At 43.0% G+C, this 25566-nt stretch overlaps 1 protein-coding gene across 4 annotated transcripts in view; it reads left to right on the top strand.

Annotated features, from left to right (window-relative positions):
* The first annotated feature begins 6441 nt into the window (after positions 1–6441).
* PNPLA8 (patatin like domain 8, phospholipase A2) overlaps positions 6442–25566 on the top strand; it is a 72413-nt gene continuing 53288 nt past the window's right edge. Inside the window, exons 1-4 of one of the 4 annotated variants that reach the window (XM_081957213.1) lie at positions 6442–6612; positions 10292–11454; positions 14101–14250; positions 16159–16310. In XM_081957213.1, the coding sequence (XP_081813339.1) occupies positions 10378–11454; positions 14101–14250; positions 16159–16310 (1379 nt within the window). In that variant the 5' untranslated portion in view covers positions 6442–6612; positions 10292–10377. Of the gene's footprint in view, positions 6613–8418; positions 10198–10291; positions 11455–14100; positions 14251–16158; positions 16311–25566 lie in introns of those variants that run through there. The other 3 variants (XM_081957215.1, XM_081957212.1, XM_081957214.1) reach the window with 3 other exon arrangements.

The following is a 25566-nucleotide window of genomic DNA, read 5'->3' as shown; positions in this document are numbered from 1 at the left end:
CATCTGCACTATCCTAGCCCCGCCCACTGCTCACTGATTGGCTACCTCACCAATCGCCCCACCAGCCTCTAAGAACTCTATCTAAACCCACTTGCCTTTTTTTCCTGTTTGGCTCTCTATTGCTGCTTGCCGACTCCGAGGAGGTAAGTAAGCTGCAACTAAGCATGGGGTGGGGGGAGGGGGCTGCTGTGGCCCTGCACTGTAAGTGAGTCCGGTGACGTTTTGCGGCCTTGCAAGGATCCCGGGCTCGCTTATATACAAAATGTTTTATCGTTGACACCTACCACCAATAAGATTGGCAAAAATGTACCCAACACTGAAACCGATATGTTGGAAATGCAAAAAAGAACAAGGGACCTACTACCACATGTGGTGGACCTGCCCGGAATCGCAAAAATATTGGAAAAGAATCTGGAAGTGGGCACTGTGGCAGCCTGCCTGTCCCTTTGAGGCACTTCAACCCCCGGGAGGGAGGATGCGGGGGGGCATAACTCTAGCCTCACACACACACACATGTTGCGCAGTAACCCTAACCTAGGTAACATCATCAGTGCTAGAAGGGAGTGGGGGGTGGTGGAGGAGAAAAGACAAAAAGAGAAAGAGAGGGAGAAAGAGGAGGTGGGAGAAAGTGGGATCCTTGCTGCTTTCTGAGCTTGGTGGTTTTCTTACAGACGTTTCATTACCAAACTAGGTAACATCAGTGCTAGAAGGGAGTAGAGTGGGGGAGGAGGAGAAAGGACAAAAAGGAGAAAGAGAGGGAGAAAGAGGACGTGGATGATAGTGGGATCTTTGCTGCTTTCTGAGCTTGGTGGTTTTCTTACAGACATTTCATTACCAAACTGGGTAGCATCATCAGTGCTAGAAAGAGTGGGATATATTGACAGGAGGAAGAGGAGTGGGGGGGAGGAGGGAGACGACAGTGGGGTCCTTGGTGTTCCCTGAGCTTGGTGGTTTTCTTGCAGACATTTTATGACCCAGCTAGGTATATCACACCAATGACAATAAAATATCTGCAAGCAAGCCATCGAGACCACAGGGCATTTATTTCTTCATTTATTAAATTTATATGCCTCCTGCCTCGTGGTCATTACGATCTCCTCATCAAGACCTTCCACAATGACCAGCCTTAGAATTACATCTCCACAATCTCAAATTTTATTTATTGTGTATAGAATATTTTAATGGTTTTATTTTAATTTATTATGTGTAGAATATTTTAATGGTTTGATTTTAATTTATTATGTGTAGAATATCTTTTTTAAAATTATTTTTAGGGAAATTTTATTTATTTATTGTTTATAGAATGTTTATTACAAGAAATGTTATTCCTTTTTGTAAATGTTTTATTTGTGATGCAATATGTTGCTTTTAAGTGTACAGGTTGGTGCATGGTTTATGTGTCTCAAAGTGGCTTCTTTTCTATGGGCAGGCCAGGTTGGTGCAAGGCAGCTTTGCCAGATTTTGTGTGTTTCTGTGTGATACCTGGTTGTTTGGGTAATTGTGAGGTGGTTGCTGGTTCTGTGAGCTTCCTGGCACTGTCCTTTATAATTTCCCACAATGCCTTGATGGTTTTTATTCCAGTGGCTTTGTCTTTCCTGTCCTTCGGGTTAGGGGGAAAAACTGGTTTCATCTGCAGTCTTTTGGGGGGAAATTGTTGATTTTTGGTGTTTTCCTGGCACTGTCATAGTTTGTGTGTGTGTGTGTGTGTGTGTAGTGTCTCGCAGTTATCTACACATTAATAATGATCAAGTACTAATAATATTTCCTTATACATTTTAGTGACCTTTCCTTACATAATTGGTGTTTTCTTTCATACTTTTAGATTTCTAATTGCTGTTTCTGTTAGTTAGCAATTGATAAAACAAATCCCACGTGAAAAAGTATTCGAAGCCTTCTTGATTTTAATTGTCAATTTATTCATTCCTGCACATTATAATATTTATTCATTTTCATATCTTTGTTTTTCCACTGTTGTGCAAACACAATTCCAGCAGCTGCTAACATGTGTAAAATTAAATATGCATTGCATTCCCTTTGAAATGCAAGTAGTAAGTAGTAGCTACTTACCTTCTGTAAGTAGCTCTTTTATTGTTTTGTGTACTTATTTTAATCTTATTTAAGTAGTAAGTGCACAAAATAATAAATTTCCTTTTTTATATCTTCTTTTTGTAGATCATCCATTGGGGCAAAGAATTCAGTGACATCGTCTTGGCCACTCCCACCCGGTCACATGGCCGGCAAGCCATTCCCACCCAGTCACATGGCCGACAAGCCACTCCCACAAAGCAGGCCACACCCACAGAGTAGGTTTCAAAAATTTTTGAAACCCACCACTGCCTATAGCAGTGATGGCAAACCTATGGCACGCGTGCCACAAGTGAGGCGCTGCCCTGTCAGCTGGCCAGCACGCATGCGCGCGCTGGCCAGCTGAGTTCACCTTTTTAAAAGCTATTTTTCGCCTTTCCCAGGCTCCAGAGGCTTTATAGGAGCCTGGGGACGGCAAAAAGAGCCTCCCTCGACCCCCCGGAGGCTTGAGGGACCGTCCCTGACGCCTTCGGAGCGCTTAAAACCACCCTCCAAGCAAACTGGAAGTGACTTCCAGGTTGCTCGGAGGGTCGTTTAGAGCATTCCGAAGGCTTCAGGGACCGTCCGAGGCTTCCCTGATGCCTTCGGAGTGCTTAAAACCACCCTCCGAGCAACGGTTTGCTCGGAGGGTGGTTTTAAGTGCTCCGAAGGCTTCAGGGACCGTCCGAGGCTTCCCTGATGCCTTCGGAGCACTTAAAACCACCCTCCGAGCAACCCGGAGTCACTTCCGGTTTGCTCGGAGGGTGGTTTTAAGTGTTCCGAAGGCTTCAGGGACCGCCCGAGGCTTCCCTGATGCCTTCGGAGCGCTTAAAACCACCCTCCGAGCAACCCGGAAGTTGCGAAAAAGAGGGCGAAAAAAGAGGGCGAAAAAAGCATGTAAAAATGGGGGGGGTCGTGCGTTGTGCGCGCATGCGCACTGGGAGGTCACGCGTTGCATTATGGGTGTGGCACGCCTGCACTCAACCCCCTTGTGCTCCCCCCACTTGTGGCACGCGAGCCAAAAAAGGTTCGCCATCACTGGCCTATAGTATACACCTATGGCATGTCATTTTCTTTTATATTGATCCATATGCATCCTAGGAATTTTTTGTCTTTGGTTTCATGCATTTCTGAAGCAATATAGTGGTCCTTTACATACAGTGCAACTCCACCTCTTCTTTTATGGAGTCTGGGGTTTTTTGAACAGTTTGTATCCTTCTATCAGTATATATTTAGTATATATTTAGGCCCCAGTTTTTTACAGGGTTGCCTTAATTTCAGGTACTTTGTGTGTAAAAATACTTTATGCCTGATCTTATATATGTGTGTGCTCCCATGCATGTGTGCACATCTCCCGCATGTGCCCCACCCCCGTGCATGCATAGCAGAGACCCGAAAACCATTGGAACCATTCATCCTCCTGTAGGGCTTCTGTCAAAGAGTCAACTCCTTGTCAGTACCTGAGGAGTGCCTTGAGGCCATCGCCTTTCGGAGGTTTTGGCTGCCAGCTGCTTAGAGGTGACGATAGAGTTAACTATTTCATCCCAAGTGCTTTTGTATTGTGGTATCGAGGAGAGTGCATCTAGTAGAAAGTTCTTTCTTCCAAGTAAGTACTTAAACATAAAATTGAATCAGTTAAAATACTGAGCCCATCATACTTGCTTCGGAGAAAGTTTCTTCGGGGTGATCAGGGACTCTAAATTCTTGTGATCCGTCCATACTTCAAACAGGATCTTGCTGCCTTCTAGGAACTGCTTCCAGGTCAGTAGTGCCTATCAGACCGCATAAGCCTCATTCTCCCACATTGCCCAACATCTGTCAGTGAGGTTACAGGACATGTAGGCACACAGCTGCAGTCTTCCTTCACATCACTGGCGTCAGCTTGTATGACAAATGATTTGTCTGGATTCGGGTGTTTTAGAATTGGCTCTGCTGCAAACAGCCACTTGAGTTTCTCAAAAGCTGCTTGACATTCCGTCAGGGCCCCTTTATATAGATGCTTGTACAGCACGTTTATTAATTGCATGAATACGGCTGGGGCTCAAATGGCATCACTCAGAATTGGTAGCATCCCAGGGGGAAATTGAAAGCTGTCTTCCACTCATCTTCCTCTTTAATCCGTACTTGGTAATATGCTTCCCTCAAGTCCAGCTTGGTGAATACCTTCCCTTTGGACAGGTATCCCAGCATGACCTGGAGGGGGTACATGTTCTCGATGCACACCCTATTAATTCAATGGAAATTCACGCACAGCCTCATGGACTCATCCTTTTTCTCCTTGAAAAGTAAGGGGCTGCCACATGGGATTTCGCTGGCTGAATAAATCCTCTAGCCAGATCCATTAAACTCCTCAGATCCTCCATTTTCCTGGGGGTCATCACGTACATCTTGGGCTTAGGCAGTTTTGCCTCCGGTAATATCTCAATTGCAGTCCATGGGACAATGGAGAGGGAGTATGTCGGACTCCTTCTCACTTCTGCCAGGTCCCTGTACTCTCTCTCTCTCTGTCTCCCCTAGCCTGGAGTTTGCCAGGGCATTCATTGGCTCAGCTCTCTCTCCCTCTCTCCTCCGCGCTTGACTCATTCTGCTCGTCTTTTCTACTAGCTCTAATTTTTTCATCCCCACCTTTAAGTGCCCCTTGGCACTTCCTCCTCAATTCACCATGGGGTTCCATTTTTTCAACTGTTCCAGTATTACTTCCTCTGACATTTTTGGGGCCACTATGAATCAGATAGTCTCTTTATGGCTCCCTGAACTCATGCTTACTAGTTCAGTCAGGCATGTGGTGGGCGGGCACACACACACACACACCATGATTGAGTCATCGGCTTGTTTGAACTTCATAGGCTGTCTTAGCTTCCTTACTCTTAGTTCTAACTTCTCTACATCTGCAAACTGACCAAGCAGAGGGTGCAACCTGAGTCTATCAGGGTAGTGAAACCCCCCTAGCCTCCTGAGTGGGGCGTCATAATCTCCACTTAGGCAGTGAAAGGGGCAATGGCTCCACTTATCATTGGGTCATCCTCCCCCTCACTGTTATTTTCATAGAAGAACAGCCTGGGTTTGATGAGTGTTGGAATTCCCTCCCCTTCAATGGATTGGGAAGAGACCTCCGCGACCTGATATGCCAGTTGCATTTTCTCTTTTGCCTTCTTCGGCACTTTCTTGGTCTTTGGTTGGCTCAGGACTCTCTGGGCTGGATTCTCTGGACATGGTTGTGGCACTGGGCAAGTCGCAACCTGATGGCCCTCCTTCCTACACTGGAAACATGCCCGCATTGTGTGCTGTGGGTCTCCCTCGGGGCCAAGGGGGCTTTCGGGGGCTTCCGTTCCAGTGTCTCTCTTGGCTCCTCCGGGGTCAGCTCTCGGGCCCAGCAAGCCATTTCTACACCACCAAATCTAACATGCCGCTTCTACTCCATCAAATCTAACAGTCATCTGTATTTAAAAAACAAAGGTCACTCTTTTGAAGACAGCAAAGCCCACATTTTGGACAGGGAGGACCACTGGTTTGAAAGAGGGGTCAAAATGGCCATGTTCGTCAAAATTGAACAGCTCTCTCAGCAAAGAGGGATACATCATCATCTATCTCCAGTCTACATCACAGTCTTTCAACAGTTCCTAGAAGGCTCCACACCCATTTGCATTCCTCAGGTGACTGAGGACACAGAAAAACCTCCAGGTGGCAAGGACTCTCTAAAAGAATGCAAATGACCAGCTGTCTGCAAGGAGTATAAATCCTTTCATTCCCTACCATCCAGTCAGCTGAAACAGCTTCTTGGATGAGAAGTAAAATGTCTTCAAAGAAAAACCAGAAAGTCCAATTGCCTCTTGAAAAACCACCTTTGCGATAATAATTACAGTGATTCACTTAACAGCTTAAATGAAAGGCAAAACTCCCTTAACTCCCTGTCTTGCTCAGCAACACAACTTTTGGGTTCAATTGTGCTGGTAAGTCAAGGACTACCTGTATGTCTGGAAGCATAAATTTAAGAGTATGTTTTATTCTAGAAGCATTTTGCCAAATGTCAGATACTACTCTCAATTTTAAAAAATAAAGCACGGGATTCAACTATGTGTGACTTGAGTGGCTATATAACTTTAATAAATAGGTCATTGTTAATACATGCCCAGCTTTATTTTATGAGCCCCCTCCTCCACGGAGAAGCAATACAAGCAAGGAGAATTCTATGCTGTGTTATGCGAGGGTTTGGTGGTTTTAAAAGCCAAGGTTCCGTTCTCCAACTAAAATCGCGTTAAGGCGATTTTATTTTGCGCAGGTTACAAACATTCAACCGCTCTGCACATCTTACGAAAAACTGTAATTGTAACCTGTGCTCCGCCCCGGAAAGCCTCCCACACTTACCCATAATGCTCCTGTCACCCTCCTCCACCACAGAGATTTTCAGCCTCGGTCCTCCCGCTCGGCCCAGCTACTATAGAGATTACTGAGAGTGGACGCTCTGGCTCCTTGAGTCGGAAAAGCTCTACGGTATTTGGGCTTTGCAGGAAGAGTCCTGAAGGAAATTGGGAGCGGCGACTGTAATCGGTATGGAAAGGAGAAGCGGGGCGATGGGGAGAGGGGAAGAGGGAGGAATTAGGTGCTGGGGGACCGTTGTTATGTCGAGGGAAAGTTTTAACCTCTCTTCTTTTTCCATCGAGCTTTTGAAAGCCAGAAAGCTCCAATGTATGCAGCCAGAGGATGTATTCCTAAATGACTCTAACGCTTCCAAAGGATATTTTTTGTGGTTGTAAAAAAACTTCATGAGGTGGGGCAAACTGTTGTCCCATTGACCTGTTGGCCATCTTGTTGCTAGTTTGTGTCTAAAACATCTTGGTTTGCCAAATGCAGTTTTTCTTTCGTGAAAATATTTGGTGACATCCCGCAAATGGTATAGGGATCTAATACTGTTTGAGTTTGATACAGCTTTTTAACAGGCTTTATTATGCTAAGCACCTGTTTCCCTAGACCAGCGATGGCGAAATTTGTGGGGCTCCCGTGCCAAAAGCGGGGGGGGGGGGAGCGCAAGGGGGTCGTACGCGGGCGTGCAATACCCATAATGCTATGCGCACGATCCCCCTTGCGCATGCTTGTGCATGCACCCTGCGTATGCGTGCGCGACCCCCCCTTTTGGCCCGCAATAGACCCATTTTTCACCCTCCCCAGGCTCGAGAGGCTTTCAAGGAGCTTAGGGAGGGCGAAAACAGCCCCCCCCCCCAGGCTCTTTGCTGTTTCCCGGACTTCACTGGGGGAGACTGAACAGCCTGCTCTTGGAAATGGAGGCTATAGGTTTGGTCCTGGGCTCTTGTTCTGCCTTCCTGGGAGACAGAGCCCAGGGAGGAATATAACGGCCGTTTTGAAGGGAATAGACCAGCACCTTTCACTTACATCCACAGCAGCCGCACCTGCCACCCCCCACTGCCTTCGGAGGCAACAGGAAACCGCTCCTCTTGGTGGGGTGCTGAGCTTGCCTGTGCCGGGTCCCAAGCCTCGCGATCATCCCTCCTAGAGCACAGACTTAGTCTCTATTGTGGCCTGCGAAGGCCCGCGCTTTGGCCAGCTGACGCCCTGGGAGACCATGTTCCCGACCTGGGTTTTGGGGCAACCTCTGGGCGTTATCCTCCGTCCCCTACAATGCTCTTGCCGCCGCTGCCTCTGCCAGGCGTGTTGCCTATGTCCATGCTGCTGCCGCCTCAAGTCCCAGTAGTCATTCCGCCTGTTCCATCAGATGCACCAGAAGCATTTGCAATCGGTGTCTGCCCTGGCCACCTCCCCACGGCAGCTTCTCCTCCTTCTGGCTGCTCCAGCATCCCAGTCAGAAGCAGCACTGACAGCCACTAAGGGCGAGGAGGCGGCGGTGGCAAGCACGGACAAGGGCTTCCCTCCCTCTCACCCAAGCGGGCTACTTGCACTTCCACCCCTTCGTCCGTTCCCCAACAGCAGCTGTTGCGCTTCTGCTTCCAGCCGGAATGCTGGCGGAGGAGCTGCTGGCGGGGAGGTGAGCTACCTGCATAAAGATGCCGCCGAGGGCCTGGCAGAATATATCCCAGCTTGAAGCTCCGGACCGCGGATCCTCATCAGAGCCGTGGGCTGGAGCTGTGCAAGAAGCCTGCTTGGGCGGGGGGTGGGTGGGTGGGAGGGAGGGAAGCCTGGGACCGCCCATCCTCTCCATTGCCACCCCTTTGCCCCTGGTAGCGGCGGCTGTTGCCCTGCTTCTTCCAGCCGGGATATATTCTACCACGCTCTTGGCCGCATCCCGGTACCAGGGGTGAAGGGGAGGCGGTGGCGAAGATGGGCAGTCCCATGCTTCCCTCCCTCCCACCCCACCTGAGCAGGCTGCTTGCACAGCTCCAGCCCGCGGCTCCAATAAAAATCCACGGTCCGAAGTGCTGCCACTTCCAGGCAGGATATATCATGCCAGGCCCTCCCGGCGTCTTGGGGAAGGGACAAAGGGGCAGCGGTCGCCTGTTCTCGCCACCGCCACCCCTTTGCCTCTGGTAATGGCGACTTGCACTGCTGCTTCCAGCTGGGATGCTGGAGGAGCTGCTGGCAGGGAGGTGCGCTACCCTCATAAAGACGCCACCAAGGGCCTGGCTCGCTGATGTGGAAGCAGCTGTGGTGGCTGCCTGGTTGCTCCTGCCCTTCCCCCTGTGGCCGTAGCTGCTGCTCTTCTGGGGTGCCCGAGCCAGCCAGGCACTCCAGACTGTGGATCCTCATCAGAGCCGTGGGCAAATAGCCCGCACAGGTGGGGAGGGAGGAAAGCATGTTCTTGCCGTTGCCGCCCCCTCGCTCCTGGTGGCTGTCATACTGCTGCTTCTGGCTGGGGTGGGATTGGCTGCAGCCCCCCCCCCCCGCCCGCTCCTGCCCTTCCTCTTGTGGCTGCCGCTGCTTTTCTGGGGCACCCGAGCTGCTTTTCTGGGGCACCCGAGCCAGCCAGGCACTTTGGACCGCAGATGAGCCACTGGGGCCATGCAAGAAGCCCGCTCAGGCGGGGAGGGAGGGAAGCCCCGACCACAGCTCTACTCCACTAAGAAACGATGGCCAAGAACCCCTCTCTGCGTCTTTTGGCACGCACGGCCATTGCTCTTCCTGTTGCTGGTTTTTGTATGTGCATGGTGCCAGGAACCAGATCACCAAATGGCTGATGCGTATGTGCACCCTGGAAACAAAAATATCATTTTTCTGGTGTGCGCATGCTCCTCTTCTGCTTTCTGGCACGCCAATGCACGTGAAGACCAGCTGGCTGCTGCGCCAGAACCCGGAAGAGGAACTGGTGATGGCTCTGCGTGCCAGGAGAAATGGCTCTGCATGCCACTTCTGGAACGCGTACCATAGGTTTGCCATCACGGCCCTAGACATTTCTCAAAAGAAAGACCCTTTTAGAGAGATTGACTGCTGTGTTGAAGGTGGATTATTTAAAAAGAATGATTTGTGCAAGAATAGGATGGAAAATCAGTATTGCGAGAAGAATTAATTGACTGATGAATGATTGGGAAGTTTTAGGGTGTTGTCAATATTTCTGAAATGACTCGGGCTAACTGTTGAGTAATTTATGTTTATTTACTTTGAATTATTCTCTTGTTCTTGCAGGCATGTGCCATGAATTTTGGATTTATCATAATGTTTGTGTGCTAAATTTCTAATTTTATTGATGCGTAGCATATCTTGCCTCTATATAAGATGCTAAATCTGAGAATCTTTTGTACTTACCTAGATAACTGATCCTGTGTTTCTGGTGATCTTTTTTATCACTATATTTTTCAGAAGAGCTTTGTAACATGACACAATTATTAATTTGATGTGTTAGATTTATATACCGTTTCACAGTGCTTTATAGCCCTCTTTAAGTGGTTTACAGAGTCAGCATGTTGTCCCCAACAATTCATTTTACCAATGGCAGAAGGATGGAAGGCTGAGTTAAAACTGAGCTGGTGAGACTCGAACTGACAAACTGCTGGCAAACGGCAGCCAGCAGAATTAGCCTACAGTACTGCATTCTGACCATTGTGCCACCTCTTTAAGCTGGTATTCTCCATGCATTGGAACTACAACTTGGGATTTGGTCAGAATGATTTGGAATTTTGACAGTTATGTCCCCAACATATGCTGTATGGTTGGAGAAGGCTTTTCTAGGTGAGGAACAAGTATATTTCTCTTAAAAATCTTTATTTACATATGGAACCTGATGTATATAATAAAGTGATGCTCTTTCTTTCTTCTTTTCTAGGTAATATTATGAACCGTAATGTTTGTTTCTAAAATAAGATTTTTTTGAGGGAAATAATTTATGGACAGTTTCTGTTTTTATAAGTAATGCCAATTCAGTTTCTTTTAGATAAATATGTGTACCTAGCATTTAATACAAAACGTCTTTGGAGTGGACAGAGAACTGGAACCCTACACTATTTTTACAGACCTGAACATTTTTGGAGGATAAGCTATGCTGCTCCTTTTAGAGTGTTACACATAAGCAGGCAAAACTATAAATGGACAAGAGGCAAAACAGAGTGGCAGAAGTACCTCTATTGCCATTACTGTTTGGATTACAGAATTTCTAAATTTAGCACTTCTAAGGAATTGACCAAAAACAATCGCATGTCACGATTGAAGAACACTTTAGAATCTGTCTCCAAGGCTGTGTCTGGCACTCACAGTGAAATAGTTTCACGGTTAGCTCGTCTAAAACCTCAATCTGCTATACTAAAAAAATTGGTTGAAGCTGATGGGAAGGAGAATAGCTTTTTCGTCAGCTCAGAAAAATACAGAGAAGTCCCAAGTGAAATCTATCAGGAGGATTATAATGATAACTTACATGAGAAAAAGGCTGTGCCTGCAGATGGAATCTTAGCATCGGTCAATACCAGTCAAGCTTCTTTGAAAGATCCCTCAGAAATCAAAAATAGTCTTTTTCATGTTAGCAAATTTGCTACAAACTTTGGGGAAACACACAACTTTGTAGCCCATCATATCAACTGGTATTTTAGCACTGTTGGAATGGATCAAGATAAGAAAAGGAGTGTTCTCCCTAACCCACACAAACAAGGTGAAGAAACATTTAAATCCACAGAAGATGACATTTTAAGTGATGAAAACAGGATGAGTGCAGTATCTGCTTTAGTACCTGCCTCACAGTCACCAAATGCTGAAAAAATCCCTTCTTCAACTTCTAGCAAAAAGAGTATTTCAAGTTTTCTTTCTTATCCTAGTAACACTGTACAGGCCTTTATGGATAGTTACATTGGAGGCCTGGTACCTAAGTTACGATCTGATACAAAATCTGCTGTGCAGGAAAAGACTAAAGAACAGGAACAAGAGGACATGTTGAAAGATGATAAGGAGGCTAAACGTGCAGAAGAAAAGGAAAAGAGGCTAAATCTTCAAAGAGAAAAGGTACATGTCTTTCTTGTAGATAAGAATTTATAGCGCACTAATTGGCAACAATACTAGAAAATTTTTTATCAACAGTAAATTGAAATCATCCTCCTCATTATTATTTCAGGGGAAACTCTCAGTGCTGTGGTGGCGAACCTATGGCACACGTGCCACAGGTGGCATAAGGAGGCATTTGTCAGGGCACGTGAGGTGTTACCCTGTTAGTTGGCCAGCACGCATGTGCGCGCTGCCCAGCTGACTTCAGACTTCTTTTGAGACAATTTTTCACCCTCCAGAGGGCGAAAAACTGGCCCTACGACAAACCGGAAGTTCAGGAACGTACTTCCGGTTTGCTCGTAGGGTCGGTTTTAACCCTCTGGAGCTGTCAGGAGACTTCCATGAAGGCTCCAGAGGGCAAAAAATGACCCTACGAGCAAACCAGAAGTCACTTCCGGTTTGCTCGTAGGGTCATTTTTTGCCCTCCGTAGCCTTCAGGGTAGCCGTCTGACAGCTCCAGAGGGTTAAAACCGGCCCTACGAGCAAACCGGAAGTACGTTGCCGAAGTTCCAGTTTGCCTGTAGGGCCGGTTTTCACATTCCGGAGGCTTTAGGGAAGCTCCTGAAGCCTCTGGAGGGCCTCCGGGTGGGCAGGGGAGGCTGTTTTCGCCCTCCCCAGGCTCCTATAAAGCCTCTGGAGCCTGGGGGGGCGGGCGGACAAAGCACGCCAAAACAGGGGGACCACTGGTCATGTGCCCAGGAACGCTGGGGTCATGCGCATAGCATTATGGGTGTGGCACGCCTGCGCACGACCCCTTGCTTTTGGCACGTGAGCCAAAAATGTTCGCCATCACTGCCTCTGTGTATAACTCGAGTAGGCAGCCAAGGCTGTCCTCTGCTGTTGTAGACTTCAAGTTCCATCAATTCAGCCAGCATGGTAGATAGCAAAAGAATATTTAGAGGACATGAGGCTACTTATTCTTGGTATATTTAGAGCCATACACCCTCTCAGTTACATTACAACATTCATGGTAAAATATATTGGCATGAATGTTTACAGTGGTAACCTAAATGTGGACAAACAATTTATTTGAAGTAATTTTGTATTAAATAGACTAGATGGGCACCATCTTACTCTACAGAAGATACTACCCATGTATATGTAAAAAGTTCATTGTTGCACATCACTATCATGGGAACAGAAGATAATCCATTGTAAATGGATTTACAAAACTGGTTTTACCTGATTATTTCAAGGCAGCCTTTAGTGATCATACACTGTTTTGGACTTGGGTAATTCTGTGTTGCAGAACTGCTGTAGACTTACTAGAATTATTATGCAATATGAATATACATTCACATTCATGAGTGCAGATGCACATACAAAAATATATGTATTGAACACTTTAAGTTTTTATTGAACAATATGCTACTGAACATCTAATTTGTAAAAAAAGAGAGCTAAACTTATGTTTCCTTTATGATGTCTATATTTTGGTCAATTCTCCCAAAGACATAGCAAAACTGTAAAGGTTGTTAGTGGCCAGAAATATGATTATTTGATCACCTTTCCTAAATTGATTTTTGTGAACCTGAGAAGAATTTTTTTTGGATAAAAATTGTGTCTGACACAACTAATGATTGTGTTACCAATCAGTTGCCAGTTAGCGAGAAAAAAGCAAGAGTACAAAATCCATGGTCTTCTCCCTGTTATGAACTACAGCTCATATTACTTAGTGTGATTAGTAATGGGAATTCAGTGGTGGGTTGCAGATCCCGGTGCAACCAGTACGGTGCAATGGGGCCGGGCGTCCACATGCATGCGCATAGCATGCACGCAATGCGCGCATGCATATTTACCACCCGCAACCCCCCAGCTGCTTCTTTGGAGCGTTGTGCAGGCGTCGTATGCTCCGTGCGCGGAAGACCCGATCAGCTCAAATACCGGTAAGGACAGGTGGGCGGGTGGGCTCTCGAGAGCACCATACCAGAACGGTACCTGGTGCTCCCAGCAGGCACCGGTATGCCCGTACTGGGGCGTACCAGTCGTATTCCACCACTGTGGGAATGCCAAAAGTTGTATTCAGTGGTATCTGAATAATTGGCATAAGCACTGTTTAAAGATGTATTTATTTCATTTTATATAGCTGCTAATCTTGTGAAAATGACTCTGGTAGGTAACAACTGTTAAAACTAGCAAGAGCATATAATAAATATGTAATTAGCAGCTGAGATAAACCAACAGACAATAAACACATTCACTTCACAGGCAAACATCTTTTCTTGAAAGATAATGTTACAAAAATAATTTGGTTTAAAATATGTTTTTGATGTATTTCAGTAACATAATCTTAATATATTTATTTTTAAGCAGTGAAATCAAGAAATGAAAGCAGTAAGGCTTTATTCACATATTTAATAAGGAGCAAACCATATTAAACTCAATAGAACCTACATTTCTGAATCCATAATCCATTTATTATTATGAAAGGTTTAAAAATTAGAATTTCTATCAAGATGCACAAAATTACTGTTTCACTGATAAAATATTTAAATATATGCTACATATTTGGAGAAGAGAATAAATTATGTGTCCATACCTTCAATGCACTTAATTATTTTGCAAACATTTCCTTGATATTTATAGGGTTTTTTTGTATTGTTTCAGATTATTGCAAAGGTTAGTGTAGATAATAGAACTCGGGCTTTAACTCAAGCATTGCGAAGATCGTCTACTAGAAGAGTCTGTATTAACAGAGTTGAAGAACTGACATATCATCTGCTGGAATTTCCAGATAGTAGAGGCATTGCCATTAAGGTAATATTTGACTTTAAGGAAGTGTGATGGCACATGGTTAAAGATGCTGGGCTTGTCAGCTGGAAAGTTGACAGTCCAAATTCAAGACCCAAGCTTACTTGCCCAACTCCAACTAGCAGTTCAAAAGCAGGCATATTGAGTAGATAAATAGGTACCACTTTGGTGGGAGGGTGACAGCATTCTGTGTGCCTTCGCATACAGTAATGCTGGCCACATGATCATGGAATTGTCTTCAGACAACCCTGGCTCCCTCAGCTAAGAAACGGAGATGAATCCTCCTAGAGTCAGACACGACTGGACACGGGAAACCTTTATCTTTGCTTTATCTGACTTTAAATAGGGAATAGCTCCTAATTGTGACAAAGAGGGACAAGAGTATTTGTTCTGGAAGTCAAAGTGAATGGGACATTTTACCCGTAGCTTTTAGATGTAATGCTAAATTTGCATGCTACTTTATACCTGAATAGGAATCAAGGATTTTAATATTTTGTATAATGGTGGGCAACCTATGAATCTTCAGCTAATTTATTTGGCCTACTTGCAGTCAGTCTCTTCATTACTTGGCAATCTAAAAGATGAGGAGAAAGAGAAAAGAATTAGAGATAATAGTGTGGATCTAATCACTTTTCATTTTAATAGCTGACCCTTTGCCAACCTGCAGTTGTCCCCACTCCAGATGAATTGACTTTAAGAAATAAAATTCTTGGCAGATTTCTGTCCTCATATCAAAATTGTACCAATCACTATTTCTAGTTTTTATATTTTTTTAAAGATATAGGACTGTAGCATAAAGCATTCTGAAGATAACTGAATTCATTTCTTTGTGATAGTAGAAACTGGCTAACTATATGTGTAGTTATAGCCGCTGTATTCTTTTTAATTCAATTGTCGACTTATACTGATCTGTGATTTAAAATGTTAGCCATAATTACCGTATTTTGGAGTATAAGACGCACCTTTTTCCCTCAAAAAAGAGGCTGAAAATCTGGGTGCGTCTTATACATTGAATACAGCATTTTTTGCCTCCCAAAACCCCGCCCCCTTCACCAAAATGGCCATGCATACCCTTATGGAGAGAGCTTCAGAGAGCTTCTGGGGGCTGGGGAAGGCAGAAATGAGCAAAAAACGGGCCTTTTTGCCCCCTCAGCCCCCAGCAGTACTCTATAAGCCTCCATAAGGGTATAAGAAAAACGGGCCCATTTTCGTGAAAAATGGGCAATTTTTTGCTCGTTTTTGCCCCCCCCTCCAGGAGCACTCTGCAAGCCCCCCCCTCCCCAAGGCTGTTCATGCCTTTTTAACAAAAAACAAAACAACCCCGTTTTCGCGAAAAATGAGCCGTTTTTGGGAGGATTACAGAGTGCAAAAACTTTTTTTTCCTTTTGGAAAGCTCTTTAACTGATTGATGAGAATTGCATTGATCAAGTGCTGTGCCAGCAGAAACAAAGTCTTAGGTGCTGCAGATTGTCAGTGATTTCCTTCTCCAGCACATGGATAAATACACCTGGAAATGTCCACCTGCCTACCTACTCTCTCTCTCCCTCCCTACCTACTCTATTTCTCTCTCTTTCTCTCCCTCTCTATCCCTCTATCTACCTACCTACTTTTAAAAAAATTTCTCTCTTCAAAACCTCGGTGCGTCTTATACTCCGGTGCGTCTTATACTCCAAAAATAGGGTACACTTTTGGCAGCTGAAAGATTCCAGGAACTTGTTAACAATATATTTGTTCAGAAGTAATCTTGGCTATTTCACCAGTGTTTATTTTCTCACAAATTGCTCAAGAGTTGAGTCAAGTGTTAAATGTCCAAGGTTATCCTTACTTTCATTTTAATCTTAAGGGATCTTGTATATATAATAGTTTCATATGGTATAACAGGATTATCAGCAAAAATCTTTATTTTTATTATAGGAAAATGTTATTCCATGCTTACTGAAACTTAGGCAGACAAAAGATGAAGCACTACAGGCTGCTGTGAGAGAGGCCTTGGCTGTGATTGGCTACACAGACCCAGTAAAAGGGTGGGGCATTCGAATTCTTTCCATTGATGGTGGAGGAACAAGGTATTTATTTAATTTAGATGCTGTCATATAAACCTTTTTCTCTTACTAGCAAAACAAATTCCCATTAAAAAAATATGGCTTGAAAGGGATAATGACTAGAGAGAAAATGAAGTTTTGGTGATTTATTTTTGCATTTTTATATTATTATCTTGTCCTTGAAACAATATATTTTATCATGCCTGATAGATGTTGGGTAACATTTGGTCAATTTGAGTTAAAAAGAAAAGATTTGACCTTGTTTGCATTTTCAGTCTGGAGGTAGGGCAGAAGAAAATTCAGATGTCATTCATCTGATTCATCTGATGCTAAATGATACATTGCTAGTATTCCTCTTAGTATCTATTCATATTATTAATTTTATTAATAATTATGATGAAATTTTGGAATATTAACTAGAGGAAATATTACGCTCTCTGTGTCTCTGTGTGTGTTTGTGTATATATTCATATATAAATATTTTTTGAAAACAGTGTATTATCCAGGCACTTCATTTTACCAAAAAAAACCATGTCTATTAGTAATAAAACTAATAATATACATAGGGCTTATAACAATGATTATAGTTATATTAACTTATTTGTAGTAGCAGGCTTATAGTCATAAATAACATTCATTTTTTACATACACATAACAATAATCTTCTAACTTCTACCTCTTATATCTAACCTCTGATAAAACCTGCCTCATGTTGAATAATACCCTGTATCTCGTTTATCTTTAATTTTTAATGTCAATCTATCCATCTCTGCGCAGTCCAATATTTTCCGAATTATGTTTTTGTCTGGTGGGATGTTCTCCTTTTTACAATATTGTGCAAATACAATTGTCGCTGCTGTCAATACACGAAGCATTAGGTATATAGTCCCTTTATCATAACATTCTAGTATCTAGTACCTAACAAAAATATTTCTGGATGTATCTATCTAATATCTATGTGCTGTTTAATCATATTTTCCAACCATGTGTGTATTTTCATCCAGTATTTTCTTGCCTTCATGCATGTCCCACCACATATGATAATAGGTACCTGGTGTCTGGTTACATTTCCACCATTTGATGGACATGTTTCTAAACATCTTTGCTAGTCTTGTCGGTGGCAGATGCCACTTATAAAACATTTTGTATAGGTTTTCCTTGTATGCAGTGGCCAGTGTCAGTTTGTAATTTCTATCCCAAAGTTTTTGCCATTTATCTAATTCTATAGCATAACCGAAATTTTTTGCTGATGCTATTATTGTTTCTCTGACTTGTTCATCTTCCATTTTAAAGCTTAATAGATAACTATATAGTTTCCTGATCAATTTTTTGTCTGTCCCTAATAGTATCTGATCAAGTATTGTTGGTTCTTTATAGAAACCCCATACTTTCACGTCTTTCTCATATCTCAATTGTATTTGTAAATGTGTCCACCATGCTAAACCCACGCCTTGATTCTGTAATTCCTGTCTAGTTTTAAATTCCCCTTCCTCATTTAAGATGTCTTGGTAGGATACAATTTTTCCAAGTTGACAATATTGGATGTATCAATGTTTCCATTGTAGAAAGCCAGACTGGTATTTTCCTATAGTTTTTTTATTTAACTTTTCCCCATACTAAAAATAAAGCATTCCTCACATAGTGCCTTTGAAAGTATCTATGTACTGTATTCCTTCCATACCACAAAAAGCATGCCACCCTAATTAAAGATCATGACCCTCCAGTAGCAATAATCTTCTATGCCTCAAGTTTATCCATTCTTTCACCCATGTAAGTACAGATGCCTGGTAATATAACTCCTAATCTGGTAACCCAAAACCCCCATTACATTTAGACTCCTGTAACATTTTCAGTAACAGGGACATGGTGGCTCAGTGGCTAAGACGCTGAGCTTGTCGATCAGAAAGGTTGGCAGTTTGGTGGTTCGAATCCCTAGCGCCGCATAACGGAGTGAGCTCTCGTTACTTGTCCCAGTTTCTGCCAACCTAGTAGTTCGAAACCATGTAAAAATGCAAGTAGAAGCAGTGTTCCGTGTGCCTTCGACGTTTAGTCATGCCAGCTATATGACCACAGAGACGTCTTTGGACAGTGCTGCCTCTTCTGCTTTGAAACAGAGATGAACACTGCCCCCTAGAGTCTGGAACAACCAGCACATATGTGCAAGGGGAACCTTTACCTTTACTTTTACCTTTAACATTTTCAGTCTTCCGTGCTGACATTGTGGTGGGATTGTTACTAGCGGGGCTCTGTGAAGCCCAGCCAATTTTTGTCTGCCTGGAGGTCCTTCGGGCCCAAAGTCATCCTGTAGGGGTGACGAAGATAGAAAGGGTTGTCTATAGATCATAAGTGGATGATGGTTCCTTTGCTGGATCTGAAGAAACCTTCCTGAGAGGTGGAGAAGAAGACAGCCATAATGGCTGAACCGGAGCTATGACAGCCGGAATGAAGAAAGCATGAAGAAGAAGCAGAAAGAAAAACAATGTATCTAATCTGGGTAAGGATTGCCTAATTTCTACCCAGAATTAAATTAAGTTCTCCAGAAGCACTTTTAAAAAGAAAGTGGGACTCCAGAGAGAAGGAGGGAAGTAATCGTCTTTCTTCCCTTCAAAGGAAAGCAGCGAGTGAAAATTTTGAGCTGATTACAAATCTGCCTGAATAGAGAGACAAGCGAATGAAACATTAATTTTAAAACGGAAAGAGAAAGACTGGACTGGCTATTTTAATAAGATAAGTACTGCCTATGATATGGATAATATTCTTTTTTTAAAGTTGTTTTTCCTTGGTTATAGTGAGTGGAAGTTTTCCTCCCTTTTTTGACTTTTAAAGCTTGCAGTAGAAATGTAGAAAGAGAGTAAGGGTGACAACTACTGGCTAAAGAAAATATACAGGGAGAAAATAGTGCAGGATAAAGGAAATATTTTGGAAGTGACTAAGTTAGATAAGAGACTGAACTTAAACACTTTATTTTGGGAACTGCTGCACCTGGTGTTTAGAGATAAACTGAAGATGGCATTTGTTTTGGAAACCAACATGGGAAAATGAGATAGGTGGCAGCTACAATGAAGAATCCCTTTTGAACTTTGTGGCTTATAAATGTCTCTGACTGACTAATGGAAATAGTGGAATTATTTGTGGCTCCCAGTGTTTTCTGTGGTAAACGGGTCCAAATGGCTCTTTTGTATTTAATGTTTTGAGAAACTAGGAAAAGATTTTGGGACTAGCTTGATATCTTGGATTATTGGATTACTAAAAGTTGGGGGATTTAGTTGGCCTTGTGGGTTACAAATACTAATTGACAGAAGATAAGATAGAATAACGGATGTCCCCAAAGACACATATCTTTCTTTTTTCTCCTCTTTCATTTTGACTTCCTTCACAAAGGATTGCCTGTCTATTATAAATTTAAGTGACTGAGACATTGAAGATTGGTTAAAATTGAAGGGACTGGACTCATGATCTGATCTTTTCGTATTTATGTCTGTATCCATCATCTCTCAGCATTTTTAGAATTTCATCATTTATTGATTTTTTTCTTTTATATTTCTCTCTTGGGATACTGTATTTATTTCTAACATTTTTACATAGACTAAATGCCTTACCCCTTATCTCCTTCTACTGCAGTGGGTCTTAACCTTCCTAATGCCGCGACCCTTTAATACAGTTCCTCATGTTGTGGTGACCCCAACCATAAAATTATTTTATGCTTTCCGTATTTTTTCGAAAATATGTGTTTGCCGATGGTCCTAGGCGACCCTTCTGAAAGGGTCGTTCGACCCCCAAATGGGTCCCAACCCACAGGTTGAGAACCACTGTTCTACTGCATCATTTGGATGCCCATCCATAACCCTTACATTATTTTGGGGAAGTCTTTCTTTTCTCTGTACTATTGTAAGCTCTTAATGAATTATCTATTCGATTCTTAGTATTTATTATTATTGTCTTTTCATTGTTTTTGTTTTCTTGTAGGTTATTTTAGTTTGTCTCTTCCACCACGCCTTCTGATTTCTCATCTGTTTTCTGAATATTTTGTTCATCTTTTCCTACCATTTGTTGAGGGTCTTCTATACTCACTTCTTTATTTTTGGACAATCACATCATCTCCTTATGATTCTTTATCACAGTTTCATAAAAATGTTTAGCCATCATTAAACTTCATAAAACTTTATTGTTTCTTGCTGAGTCATTTTGTACCAAATTAATATATTAAAAATTACTCAACATGTCTCTAATATTCCAGTATCCCAATATCTAAAAACTCCAAAAAAAGTCAATTATAAATAAAATTTATCAATCCCAAAATTGTTCCTCCAAGTCCCCTAGTTTTCTAGTCCCTAAAAGCAAAAGGGCGGACAGCCCGAAGCTGTCCCAAACCACCCAGGCGAGGCTGAAAACACCCCTGCCGGCTGCCGCCGATTCTGGGGGGCTTCAGAGACCCCTCCAAGGCCCCCTGTGCTCCTTATGGAGCCAACGGAGGAGACGAGCGGCGGACAGCACGTCTGTCGCCAGCAGGAACCAGAAGTGATCTCCGCTAGCCTAGCCTACTTTCTCAATCTCAAGTCTGGGATCACATTGGCCAATATGGGAATCAGTACCCATCTGATCAGGAATTGATTTCTGCCATATTGGACTGCATGAACGAGGGGGAAGCATCAGAATGGATAGCTGAGCTCCACGATGAAGGAGCCCCTGAGCTAGAGGATGCCGACAAGTTCATCCAACTGATGCAGGTTAGATTTAACAACATTGCCCATCGACTTCTGATTGTACTTCCGGCACCTTTGGAAGCCTGATCCGCAAACTCTGCAGTCAGCTCTGACCTCTCCCTGTCGAAGGATCCACATTCGGACCATAGCTACCCTGAAGGGGTGGTGAAGTAAAGCGGGACCGCCTGGCAGGGAGAGGAGAGCTGCATCTTCTCCCTGACTTGGAAAGCCCCCTTATCTGAAGAAGAGGAGCAGCGGGGGCCAGAACGGTCACCATGAAGCTGAGGACAGCCTGAATACCCAAGACTGTCCTGGAGTGGAGAAAGTGAATTGAGTGTGATTTGGTTGAGAAAATATTTTTATTGGAAGATGACCCCAGAAATCAAGGGGGGGGGGGAGCATATTTAAAGCTATTTGTTGAAGTGGCAACCGTGCAAACGAGAAAAATACCAGCGAATTGAAGGAGGAAAAAAATCTGTTATTTAAATGATAAATAGAAAGCTGGTTCTCAAAATTAAAAGATGTGATATTGAGAGCATTTTAAAACACTGGAATTAAAGTCCTAAATTCCTTTTTACAATTATTGCTTAATTATTGGATTTATAATTTAAAATAATTGAAATTGGATCTGTCAACAGTATTGCAGAGAGGCAGAAGCAGACAAAGCAGAGCGCCATCAGCTGATGAAAAGGGAAATACGCAAGCTTGGCAATAACTATTCAAAAAGACTAAAAGTATTTGTTGGACACAGACCTACTCTAAGACCACTAGAGATTTGATTATTAACTAAGGACTTCAGTTAAGAGACCCTGAACATTATTGAATATTATTGAACATATAAAAAAATTTGAAGAGGCGTGGATAACCTCCTGGTGAATTTAAATTGTTTGGACTGACTATTGATGAGACGTTTAAAATTGTAACTTGGAAGTTTGGCTTTTTTAATTAATTAACTCTGGACAGTGGACTAAAAAAGAGATTGACTAAACACAAGGGTTGACAAGGATCAAGACAAGGAAGAAAGAATGGAGCCACCAGAAGAACCAGAGGGAAAAGTGGAGAGAAATCAACAAAAGGTAACAAGGAGGAGATATTACTAAAACTAATAGTGATTAAGGAACTAAAAAAGGAGGGAAATAATGTAAAAGACCTAAAAAGGGAATGGGAGAAACAGGAAGAGACTGGGGAAAAGAGATAGGAGGTGGAATGGATAGTTCTGGAATTAGATTGTGGGAAAGGGTAACGTCGGGAAAAAGTTAAAAGACCTAAGGGTCAAATTTGGGAGGAAAATTAAAAAGAAAATAAGATTAAAGGTTCGGATGTGGGACGATAGATAAGGGAAAATAGAGTAAAATAATATTTTATGAATATATTTCAATAATGTGTATTAATATTAGAACTATACAGGTTGGGTTATTATTTTAGCAGTGTGATAGATGTCAAGATAATGTTTTAACATAAATGGATATGAAGAATTGGAAAAATAGATTTTGAATGACTGTACTACTAAATGTGTAAAAAAATGAACAGCAGTGGAAGGTTAGAACTTAACAATGGGCGACTAGGTAAATATATATAAATATATATTAATCTAAACCTGTGTATTAATAGAATTATATGGATTGGAGAATTGGAAATAATATGAATAGAAGTACTCTTAATGTATATGATTGTGATTAATACTTAAACTTTATAAGGAGATATTGAATAATGGAAGAATGAAGGATGAACTTTGATTTAACTAAGAAAATATGAACAAGAAAATAGGTGGAAAACACGCCTTTGAATGTTATAGCGATATGAAAGGGGGAAAAAAGTTAAAATAGGGATAGAAAATAGTAGGGAATAATAATTATTATATATTAATATGTTAAGATATACAAAAGGAGGAGGAGGAGCCAATGTCGCGACGAGACGACATGCGATCTCAATGCTCTGAGATCGCAGTTGATACTTTTGCCACTGGGTGGTCCAAATGGATCTAAACCGTCTGCAGAGACGGTGAACAGGAAGAATATGTCTTGCTGATCTCAGGTACATCGCAAAAAAGATACAAAAAGAAACAAAGAAAATTGCAACATTGCAACAATAACACTGCTACTCGTAGGCTGGAGGTTTGTGTATTGGAAACGAAACACTTTTATTTTTCTCACTGATTATCCTGGCTTGGCACTTCAAGGCCTCACTGCTTGTTTATAGAGAGTGATAAGAAGAAAAGCATACAGATGTCCCTTTGAAGTATATATTTAACTAGAGAAAGATGAAAATGAAACGTTATTGTGAATCTATGCTTAATCTTGTTAAACCCTTCTAAGCCAGAGCAGCAGTGTTTGTTAGCAGGAGATAATGGCACAATTTCAACAGCAGAAAGAAGTTTTAAGTCTGCAAAAGATATTCTCAGAAATACAGAAATTATCAATCACACATGAGAGGATAGAGAAGAAGTTGGAAGATTTAGTGCATCTAACAGCAAAATATGATGAAGAAGTTGAAGATGTTTATCAAGTGGAAAAAGTGGCGGTTAAAATCCTAAAAATCAAAGAGGAAAATGAATATAAAGAAATTAAAATTGCTGATATTTATGGTGATTGGTTTGTCTCTGAAAATGGAAAGAGTGGAATACTGAAAAAGGAATTAAATGGAGGGGAAATCTACCCCAGATGGCAAGATACAGAAGATGAAAAAACAAAAGAATTTATGGATTTAAAGAGAGAAATTTTATTAGCAATATCATTGATAACACAACCGACAATCAAAGGTAAGCTGATTATCTTCTCTAGCAGTTGGGGCAATTTTAATTGCACCATGACTGGTTTGATAATCTTCACTATTGGGAATGGCCCCATGAACTTGGGTCCCAGCTTCTTACTGGGGTGTTTTAACCTCAAGTATTTTGTGGAAATGTAGACTCCCACCCCCAGCTGGAATGGTCAATGTGGGGCTTAGTGTTTGTCTGCCTATTTTTTTATATATCTGTGCTGCTTTAGCTAGCACTTTCTTGACATTTTCCCATGCTGCTTTTAGCATCGACAGCCAGTCTGTCCAGCTAATTGAGGGGCGAGGGGGAATCCCTTGGATATTCTGACATTGGAATGAAGTCCATGCCGCTCACTACTTTGAATGGAGTTAGTCCCATGCTACTGTAAACAGCAATACGCGAACTCAGAGAAAGGCGAAGGTTGGAGACCGGACTATAGTTGGCTAAAGAAGCTGGGTCCAGGGAGGGCTTCTTAAGGAGGGGCCTCACCACTGCCTCCTTCAAGGCGGTGGGAAAGAACCCCTCTCTCAATGAAGCATTGGTAATCACCCGGAGCCAGCCTTGTGTCACCTCCCGGGAAGCCGAAACTAACCAAGAGGGACACGGGTCCAGCACACAAGTGGCAGCACTGAGTCTCCCCATAATCCTGTCCATGCCCTCGGGGGTCACAGGGTCAAACTCATCCCAGATTGTCTCCACAAGATTCACCTCCGTCGACTCGCCCGAATCTACTCAGTCAGAGTCCAAGACTGTCCGGATCTGAATGATTTTATCTGCAGATACTGAACAAATTCTTCAGCCCTACCCTGCAAAGGGTCTTTCCCAGTTCCTTGGTTAAGTAAGGAGTGGGTCACCCTAAACAGGGCAGCTGGGCAGTTATCTGCAGACGCAATAAGAGCTGAAAAATGTTGCAGTTTTTCCGCTTTTATCGCCACTAAGTAGGATTTAATATGAATTCTTACTAGTGTTCGATCAGATTCGGATCGGCTGGCCCTCCAACCATTCTCTAGGCGTCTTTTCCGGAGTTTCAACTCCTGGAGTTTCTTGGTAAACCAGGGAGCTACCCGGGATCGACACCGGGTCAGAGGCCGCAAAGGCACAACGCGATCCAAGGCCCCAGTTGCCGCCCTATCCCAGGCTTCCACTAGGGCTTCGGTCAAGTTGTGGGCAAGGGATTCAGGAAAAGTCCCAAACTCCATAAGGAACCTTTCAGGGTCCATCAGGTGCCTGGGGCGGAACCATCTTGTCAGTTCCGCCTTCTTGCCACGAGGGATAGCAGTATGGAAGTCAAACCTGATGAGGAAATGATAAGACCATGACAAGGGTTGGATAGAAATATCCCCTATATCTAGATCATTCATCCACTGCCCAGAGACAAAAATCAGGTTAAGCTTGTGTCCTCTATTATGAGTGGGGTCTTGAATTAACTGAGTTAGGTCCATAGCCATCATGGAAGCCATGAACTCCCGAGCTGATTCGGATGTCTCGCCAATGGAAGGCAGATTGAAATCCCCCAGGATTATAAGCCTGGGGAAATCAACTGCCAGTGGTCCATTAGTTTGAACTTCACTGGTTCAGTTACATGGGTGGCGTAGGCTCCCCTATGACCCATCGACCTGTTCGAATGTGATTGGGTGGACCAGTCTCTTCGCTATAATCTCCAGTTTCATCTACAGCTCCATAAGTACTACTAGGCTAGGGTTTTGACTAGCTGCTGGGCACCAATATATTGAGGAATACAGAAAGACCGATCACGTGGGGCAGTCTAATGAGCATTTCTGAAATGGCAGATACCACAGAACAAAGTCTTATTCCTTAT

Source organism: Natrix helvetica, assembly GCF_964273705.1.
Source record: "Natrix helvetica genome assembly, chromosome: 6".
Taxonomy (NCBI): Eukaryota; Metazoa; Chordata; class Lepidosauria; order Squamata; family Natricidae; genus Natrix; species Natrix helvetica.
This window is presented reverse-complemented; position numbering and strand designations above follow the sequence as displayed.